We start from the raw sequence: 10,000 nt of genomic DNA, 5'->3' as shown, positions 1-10,000 counted from the left end.
ATAAATGGACCGGAGCCACTGTAGGGCACGACTGGCGGGGAGGGGCGCTGCCATCCGTTACGGTTCAGGAATATCGACCCTAGGCAACGTAAGGGGTTAGCACTCTTTCGTCTGGAAGGATATGCCGTTTAGCCTTAATTGCTGCTATTGATGACTCAGGTAATGCCGCTCGGCTTCGCCACCGGCTCGCCCCATACACCTACACCAGCGTTTATCGGCCACGGCTCCTCCACGCCCACGCCCTGCTATGGAAGACTTGGAAGACTGTGAACCGGGCGTACATACAATGCTGCGTGGATACCAGAGAGAGAGAGAGAGAGAGAGAGAGAGAGAGAGAGAGAGAGAGAGAGAGAGAGAGAGAGAGAGATCAGTAGTGCATTGTGTGGTTTGCCCCAGAAAGACATTCAGACATACATTGAAACAACAATGTAAATCAATGAACTCAAAATAATAACTAAACAAGGGATAAAATATTTTACAACAAGGAAAACCCGCGGAAGATTCTGTGTGTGTGTGTGTGTGTGTGTGTGTGTGTGTGTGTGTGTGTGTGTGTGTGTGTGTGTGTGTGTGTGTGTGTGTGCGTGTGTGTGTGTGTGCATGTGTGTGTGCAAACAGAGGCTAGCAGGTGGATACAGCCGGAGGGACTAACCAACCCACACGCATCCATTACTGTCAGGCAGCCGGTAAACAAGTCATTCTTCCCGCTCGCCAGTGAAACATCTGCCGAGTCCCACCCCCTCTCCTCACACCTGTCAACCCCACCCCCTCCCCTTACACCTGTCGAGCCCCTGCCCCTCCCCTCACACCTACCAGCCTCAGCCCCTCCACTCACACTTGCCAGCCTCAGCCCCTCCCCTCACACCTGTTCTCGACACCTGCGCCACTCTTTGTTCCGATCTATATATCTCCTTTATCCGGGGCACTTCTCCACACACCTTCCTAACTCTCATATTTCCTAAGCAACCTTTTCTAATGCTCAGCTCTCCCACTCATAACATTTCTTTCCCTTTCCCCCTCCATCAGACACACACCTGTACTCACACGATCTAGTGATTCACAGATGTGTGTTGCAACGGAATCATAACTTGTGTCTTTATAACGTAGTATTATAAAAACATTACAACACCTCGAGATCTAGAGTAACTTTTAAAATTATGTTTTTTCTTTTTTTTTTATGCAGAGAGGCTCAAGATAATGGCAATAAAATTTCTGAAAAAAAAAGACCCACTGAAGGTGCCAGTTCCCAAAGAGAACAGTCAAAATTATTATGCAGTATTATGGAAGTTATGAGTTTAACAAGTATTCCGCATCATCAATAGAAAAAAAAATGCCATGAAAACCCGACTAATCATCTGCGTGACTTTTGAAAGTAGTTTGGGTGAGAGCCTAAGGTGTTTAATAAAGAAAACGGCCCCCTTTCTTATCTTAGCCAGTGAAGTCTTGTCCTCCAACACGCGCCTGGCCATTACTTCAGGCACTGCAGCACTTACTTAGAGCGGGAATGTCAATTGTACGTTCTTCCTACACCTTAGCATGTCCAGTTACCTAATGAGAGAGAGAGAGAGAGAGAGAGAGAGAGAGAGAGAGAGAGAGAGAGAGAGAGATACAATAACCTCTCTCTCTCTCTCTCTCTCTCTCTCTCTCTCTCTCTCTCTCTCTCTCTCTCTCTCTCTCTCTCTCTCTCTCTTTTTTTTTCTCTCTCTCTCTCTCTCTCTATCTATCTATCTATCTATCTATCTATCTATCTATCTATCTATCTATATCTGCCCATCTATCTAGCTATCTATCACACACACACACACACACACACACACACACACACACACACACACACACACACACACACATAATTGAAGAAACATACCACAGAAAACATGAGAATACAGAATAGATGAAGGTAATTGAGAGAGAGAGAGAGAGAGAGAGAGAGAGAGAGAGAGAGAGAGAGAGAGAGAGAGAGAGAGAGAGAGAGAGAGAGAGAGGGGGGGGGGGAATCCACCCATCCCTTCATCCATACCTAGCAAAAGTCATCAAAGGTAACGGCTAACTAACACCTATAATACATCACCATCATGATCCCTCTCTGTTCATCAGTACCACCCGCAGGCAAATTTTCCATTCCTGTTATAAGCAACCCAAGCCAATCCATGTTAAGCCAATCCAGAGGACACACGCCCACTCCCTTGCCACCCACATTCCATGGCGTGCCTTTCCCTTGGGACTTGGTCCCGGCCGGCCTCGTCTTCGTCCCCGACTTGACCCAGCCTTTGGCCGCCTGCCAATCACCACGTGGGCTGAGGTCAACCTTCATTCCCTTTGTGTTCCGGACGCCAGCTCTGGCTGTGATCTGACCCGGTCAGCAACCACCCTTACATCATCCCCAGTCGTGTCCAAGCAGGCTTTGGAGGTGGGCGTGTGACTCCTGGCAGATTCACTTTATCTATATTGCATAGTTTTGTTTTATTAATACACTGCAGCTAATTATTATACACCATATTTCTTTGGTCACCTCTACAGAAGCACTACAACTAGAAGAAGCTTATATACATTCTCTAGTACATAGAAATGGTGACAGCGGTGGGATGAGTTGACGCTACACGTCCTCCTGGCCTACTACCTGCTCGTCGCCAGTCATTCCAGCTACCGTCATCGCCTCCAGGTTACCTACTAAGCCGTTACCGACACATTTCTGCTAAGCTGTCACCGACGCAAGCAGCTATTCTACTACACGTCTACGGTGCTTTCTTCAAGCTGCTTTTCGGGCCTATTTTCAAGCTTTTTATGCCAAGCCTGCCCTGCCAACCTGTGCCCGTACAACTTCAAGCCCTCACTGACGCCATCCCTGTTTCAGGTCTGGACTTTTTAAGCCATCGCCAACACATCTCAACTGCTTTGCTGCTGATCCTATTGTTCTAAGACTTTGGATCTCATGGCATCAGTCTTCACATCTGCAAGTTTTGGTGTTCCTGTCCGCGTGGTCTTTCCTGCTCGTGGCTTTCCAGTGCATAATGTGCCACGATCCACCACACTTGAAGATTTCATCGCCATCATGTGTGTTATTTGTGCAGTGTTGTGTAATTTCTGTAGTGCATTTCTATTTTGCAATTTATTTGGCATAGAATCACCTTGTTTTCTTGTTTTATTGTTGTCCTAGTTTTCTTGACCTGTGATTCGCTGTGCTGACGTAACAGCTAGTGTGAGTTTTGTGTTTGGCCAGTGCTCTTTTTCTGACGTCTTTGTTATGTGAGTTTTGTGATTCGCCAGTGCTTACTCACTTTTCTGACGTCTTTGTTCTGTGAGCCTTGCGATTGGCTATAGTGCATACATCACACAGATAAGCGCGTCATTATTATGTGAAGTATGTGCTTCAACGTCCTTGCATCACCCCATATGTTTTGTAGGCATGAGGGCATGCCTAGAAGTGTGGCCGAGCATAGTGCTAGTGGACACACGCCCACACCCTTGCCGACCACATTCCATGGCGCGCCCTTCCCTTGGGACTTGATGGCCCCGTCAGGCCTCACCTTTGTCCCCGATTTGACCCAGCCTCTGGCTGCCTGCCTATCACCACGTGGGGTGAGGTCATCCTTCACTCCCTTTATCCTCCGGACGCCAGCCCTGGCCGTGACCTGACCCCGGCCAGCAACCATCCCTACATCATCCTCAGTCGCGTCCACCCAGGCCTCGGAGGTGGACGTGTGACTCCTGGCAACTTCACTTTATTTATATTGTATAATTTTATTTTATTAATACACTGCAGCTGATTATTATACACCATATTTCTTTGGTCACCGCTACAGAAGCACTAATACTAGAAGAAGCTTATATATATTCTCTAGTACAAGCCAAGCCAAGTCAAGCCCAGCCAAGCACACACTCACACATGCACAGATACACATATGTTTTGCCCAAATGTTCACACCTGCGTCCTTTGCAAACCCTGCTCTCCTTGTGCAACCCCGCCTCGCCTCTGTTAGCTGTGTGGAGCAATGCTAGTGTACACGTATTGGTAGATAGCGTGTACGGGTGTGTGTACGTTTATCGACCCTGTGGGGAGTGTGCGTGTCGACACTGGGTTCTGTCTTAAAATATGACGCTTTCCTCGTAGTACTTTATGCGTGTGTATGTGTGTGTGTGTGTGTGTGTGTGTGTGTGTGTGTGTGTGTGTGTGTGTATGTGTGTGTGTGTGTGTGTGTGTGTGTGTGTGTGTGTGTGTGTGTGTGTGTGTGTGTGTGTGTGTGTGTGTGTGTGTGTGTATGTGTGTGTGTGTGTGTGTCAGGAGTGGGGGAGTGTGTCCCTCGCTTCTAAAGGCTTATGTATGATGTGTGTGTGTGTGTGTGTGTGTGTGTGTGTGTGTGTGTGTGTGTGTGTGTCTGTGTGTGTGTATGTGTGTGTGTGTGTGTGTGTGTGCGTCAGGAGTGGGGGAGTGTGTCCCTCGCTTCTAAAGGCTTATGTATGATGTGTGTGTGTGTGTGTGTGTGTGTGTGTGTGTGTGTGTGTGTGTGTGTGTGTGTTGTCGTGTTTTGCCTTTTTTTGTTTCGTTTGTGTGTGTGAGAGTGGTTATGCGTGTGTCATTGCTTCCACTATTGTCGCTGTTGCTGCTGCTGTTGTCTCTGTTGCTCCTACTGCTGTTGCTGTTTGGGTTCATTATTCAGAGTACTGTGAAAAGATAGATATGCCCAGGAGACTTGTTATTTCATAATGAGGCTGAGTCTGCTAAGTTATGTACGCAGTAGTGCCTAGTCTGTTGTTGTTGTTGTTGGTGGTGGTGGTGGTAGAGGTGTTGCTGTTGTTGGTAACACCACCACAACCATCACTACTACTACTACTACTACTACTACTACTACTACTACTACTACTACTACTACTATTACTACTTCTACTACTACTGCTGATGCTGCTGCTACTACTTCTACCACCCAAGAACCAATCTACTTAACTTGCATGACAAGTAATGGAAGACCAACAATCCTGCCTTCTTGTGTGTCTGTGTGTGTGTGTGTGTGTGTGTGTGTGTGTGTGTGTGTGTGTGTGAGGTTTTGGAAGAGTGGAATATGAACAGTCATGTCCTACAGGAGTAGCGGGAATCTGTACTACAAGAAACCAGAAAAGACGTTTGCTACCACACACACTCAGTCTATCTTCCACTTGTCTAACTTCATGCGCATCTGTAGGGAGAAGTATAGGGTCTTTGGAGTGGCGGGGGCGAGGATCAGGCTTTCGAGGTAATAATGCATGGAACTTTGGTTCATATTCTGAAACACTTCTTCCCGCACCTTGACTATTTTCAATTGGCTCTAGTTGAAGTGATACTGGTTTTTAGGGATGTTTGTAGGATTCTAGAGACATATTAACAAGATTTCTGCATTATTAACACGAGAAGCACTCATAAGAACCTGGTTAATCATCTCTGTGGACTTTAAAAATAGCCGTGGTGAGGGAGCAAAATCTTTCTAAAAACAGGTCCTTAGCCTCTCCTATTTGTCCTACTTGCTTCATTCCATAAGTCCTGACCACATAAGCGAGGCGACTCATAGACTCGTGGATTAAGCTCTCATATGTGACATCCATATTTAGGATAATGGAGGGGCTATTTTTAAAGGCCCTCTTATTATATCACTTAAAGAACCTCAGATGTAACGCGGGAAGAGGGCAGGAATGGGCACAGGTGGGCGCCAGGAACGGTGCTTCGAGTGGTACCTCCTTAGCGCCACCTGCCCCATGAGTGTGGCGACCCACTGCCCGGTCACGCTTTGCTTGAAATTCAGATTTTTTTTTATTATTATTATTATTATAATTGTTTACTGTATTTTTTTTTTTTCATGTAAGAGGGATTTTCCCAAAGAGAAACAAAACTAGTGAAAAAAGAAAGGGTCACCGAAGTGCCAATCTCTAAAGAATAAATCTTCAAGGATTATCCAATATTGGAGAAGTATCCTGAAACCTTCTTCAGTGATTCTGCTATAAAATCTCCGTCTTTTAAAATGGTTACTTTGTTTGTCTTCCTTAACCTTTCATCCTCTGACGTCAGTATAGGTGGATGTGTTAGCAGATAATTTTTTTTAAGCTTGAGAAGTCATGCCGGTACTATAGTTTCTTTATTATCTTGTTGCACTCAGGAACATCGTGCTTTCCTGGATTCCCTTTCCCACAACGTACACATTTCAGATGGGAAGTATAACGTTATCTCGCAAGCTAAGTTCTCTGCATTACATGACTTTCACCCATTAAGGAAGAATCTGTGGAATGTCTTTTTTTTTATTCTTTGTCCCATCTCGTGTGAATCTTGAACTAAGAATAAATAGATGTAAAGAAAAGAATGGTTTCTAGCACTACTCAAGTAAAACTCCCTTATACAAAATTATTTATATTTATTTATATAATTATTAATTCCATACTCAATTGCCCGATTCAAACTCATGAGGTAAATTGTATTTCTGTTATGGAAGCGTTAAAGACTTCGAACGAGGGAAAATACGGTCTCTTCTTCCAAAATTTACCAGTACAGAGGAAACAGTCCTGATGAGAAACGTCCTTTCATATAAACCGAAAGGGATGCATTCGACTAATCTAATGGAGTGAGAATATCGTAGTGTCTCTTAAACGAAAGTCATAAAGTTTATGACATTACTGACGTTTGCCTCGCTTAGAACATAAGAACATATGGACATAAGGGAAGCCACAAGAAGCCATCAGGCCTACAAGCGGCAGTCCATGTACACAACATGCCTTCCGATTTCCATTTATTTATATACATGAATCTATCCAATTTTCTCTTGGTTTCTCAATAAAATGTAGTACATGAGTATAGGTCTAGCTGCCAGGGACTGGGGTGTTTCAAGGCGGTCCTTGTCTCTTTGTTCATTTAAATGCGAGGTGATGGACCAGTACATTTTGATTCAGTGTAGCTTGGCAGGTATTTTTGGCAGGAGGGGAAGACCTGCTAATCCCTAACACCTTCTTCGAGCTTCCCTGCTGCGTGGCATTACGTGGGGCCTTTAATTCGTGTGCGAGGGTCAAGGGAAGTCCAGTGGGCAGGATGGTCCCAGTGGCATGATAAAAACCAAGGTCATTGTAATTAAAATAATGGGTTTTCATTGCGATAAGGAGCTCGGATGAGACTGACAAATACAGACCTCACGTTAGAAGAGGAGAGTAATTGAGATGTTTGTAATCCTCTTTAATGGCGTACTCGAAAATGGGTCTCAAGCTGAAAACAGTAAAAAAAAAAAATAAAAAAAAAAAGAAAAGAAAAAAAATAAAATAAAATATATATATATATATATATATATATATATATATATATATATATATATATATATATATATATATATATATATATATATATATATATATATATATATATATATATATATATATATATATATTAAAAAAGAGAAAAAAAACAGTATGTTTTATTTTATTTATCTTGTCGCATTCTCAGACGTTTCTGCGCCTTATCTCGATAACTTTCAACTGGTCTAGTGAAATTGAAATTTATTGGGGTTTCAAGGGTGTTTTCATGGTCCTAGTGATAGTTTATTAAGGACTGCATCATTAACAGGAAAAACATTCTTGAAAACCCGACTAATCATCTCTAAGGCTTTAGAAAATCGACCTTACAAGAATCCAAAGCGTTTTAGAATACGGGCCCCAGTGTCCTTGCTCTCAAGTCATCTACGCAGAGCTCTAGTGGACGGCCTTCAGCAGTAAAAGGATGAGCATGCTAAGAGGACACTCCCCTTTACACCTTGAACAATGCGGTATCTTGCCGTGTCACTGGCTGGGACGATCATGTGGTTTTATAAGTGATGTTTACTAATGTTTGCTGGTGTTTACTGATGTTTACTCTGCCTGTACCATGTCCCATCCCGTTAAGAGAACACTCCCACTTCACACCTTGAATGAGTCGTTACCTTGCTGTGTCAGTGGCTGGAGTGATCATGTGGCTCTATAGGTGGTGTTTACTAGTGTTTCCTCGACCTCCACCACATTCTGTCCTGTTCCGTTAAAAAGACACTCCCTTTCATATCTTACTGAATGAGTCGGTACCTCCCTAAGGCGATCATGTGGCTCTATAGGAGTGTTTACTAGTGTTCACTCGGCTTCCACCCCATCGTCCCGTCCCGTCCCGTCTCGTCTCTCCTTGCACCCCCACCAGAACATGAGCCCCGAACAGGTGGAAGTTGTTTTAGTTACTGACACCACCGCCTCTACACACACACACACACACACACACACACACAAGTGCTCTCGTTCCCTACCCGCACCATACATCACCACCACTAACACCTTTATCACCTCCACCACTACAACCAATTTTCCCACATCTCTACCGTCCCGCACCGCTCTTCCAGACTTCCAGGCTTAAGTCGAGTCATTCGTAACTTTTCATCCAGGTAAAAAAAAAAAAAAAATCTGCACCTACTCACGTCCCTTCTTCCCTACCCGACTTCATACCCGTCACTTGCAGGTAGCACGGACAGAGACAGTGACGAAGGAAAGAATCGGCAACGTCCAGTCTCATAAATTAATACAAATATCGACTCCTGGAGCGGCGGGAGTCATTCGGCGCCCAGTCAGCGTCGGGGGAGGACCTGACACGCTCCTGCCGCCGCCAGCTTTGGTGTTCGCAAATGTGTGAAGTTGAGTCGGTGTCTGTGCTCAGTGCGGACTCAAAGACCCTGCCGGCCGGTGTGTAGTGCCTCCCCTCAGCAACGTGGCGGGGTTTACATGTCGTTTTTCAGTGAGATAGACACCAAAGACTAACAAATGACTCCCCGCCGAAGACTAGTCGTTCGGCCACAGCACAGCAAGGTGTAGTTTGTGGTCGGAAAGGAGTGCGAGCCTGAGCTGTTGTGTGGGTGTCTGGCCCTAGCTTAGCGAGTGTTTGTGTGGCGGTGTCCAGGTGACCGTCATCACAACAATCCCGCGTCCCCGCTCCCGCCACCACCCCGCCACCGCCAATGAACAATAGAATTACCCTTCCTATGCCGTCTCTCCGTGGGCTGGAACCACATGTACTCTCTGTAACTTGATTTACAATGTTTATTAAGAACACTTTACTTACTTCATTGGATTTTTAGATTACTCAGGTAAATGAGATTGTGTTACCGAGCACAAAGACTGCAAACATTGACCACAGGACCTGCGTGGGTCTGATGTATGGTAATTTGACCTCGCTTGTGACGTGGTGCCTCCAAACACTCGAAGCCTTCACGCCAAACTGTTGACCGCTGGGTGTCATATACTGTTGTGTGACCTTGAAAAACGTTTCCCGAATCATAATTGACCAAGGGCACCGATGAGATAGATAAATAAATAGAAGAATGAATAGATAAATAAGTAAATAGATAAATACGTTTGCCAATATGCATCCAACACTATCATCGTAAGCGTCCGTGACCCTTCACGCGGAGTGCCAAGTGGAGGCGCCGCTGCAGCAAGATCCTGCTGGCCTTAACACCATAGGAGCCGCTGACCTCATGAGCCACCTACGCACCATCAGCGTAGCGGCGGGACGACACATCTTACTTTAATGCAAGTCTTCAGCGAGGTATCCCGCCTCTTCAAGATGGGCATCTGTCTGGACACAGGTGTGTTCCGGTAGCTCAGGTAAAGCTTCACGGCCCTCTCCCTCCCTCACACCTGCCGCACAAATGGTCACCGAGGTTTCACAGAAATCACCCCCCCCCCCTTTTTTTTTTACAGTCTATTGATGTGTTTGTCTTTCTGACGGATTAGTGGAGCGAGGAGAAAAACAGCTGGAGGGAAGAAGGGGGGAGGACGCGAGACACGCGTGTGCGAGCCACTGGCATGCAGCCCTCACTCCCTCACTACCTGCCGCTTTTCTCATTACAATGTTGTCATTACTACACCCTCAGATGAATTAAAGTCACAATAGAACTGAGGCCAAATAAAGCGGAACACAACCAGATATAACACTTGTATTGTTGAGTTCAGCTCGGCCTCAGCACTGAGGGATTTGCCACTGTTCACT

General features: G+C 45.4%; 1 protein-coding gene across 7 annotated transcripts in view; it reads left to right on the top strand.

Annotated features, from left to right (window-relative positions):
• Positions 1-10,000, top strand: part of LOC135107336 (adenylate kinase isoenzyme 5-like) — a 97,430-nt gene that overhangs the window by 25,490 nt on the left and 61,940 nt on the right. For 3 of the 7 annotated variants that reach the window (XM_064017063.1, XM_064017065.1, XM_064017064.1), the window contains exon 1: positions 8,554-9,596. The exons of 1 other annotated variant lie outside the window; for it this stretch is intronic. In XM_064017063.1, coding sequence (XP_063873133.1) covers positions 9,539-9,596 — 58 coding nt within the window. In that variant the 5' untranslated portion in view covers positions 8,554-9,538. Of the gene's footprint in view, positions 1-8,552; positions 9,597-10,000 lie in introns of those variants that run through there. 3 more of the 7 variants (XM_064017061.1, XM_064017060.1, XM_064017062.1) reach the window with 2 other exon arrangements.

This window comes from Scylla paramamosain, chromosome 15, assembly GCF_035594125.1.
Source record: "Scylla paramamosain isolate STU-SP2022 chromosome 15, ASM3559412v1, whole genome shotgun sequence".
In the NCBI taxonomy this organism is placed as follows: Eukaryota; Metazoa; Arthropoda; class Malacostraca; order Decapoda; family Portunidae; genus Scylla; species Scylla paramamosain.
Note: the sequence above shows the minus strand (reverse complement) of the source record. Positions and strands in the feature narration are given on the sequence as shown.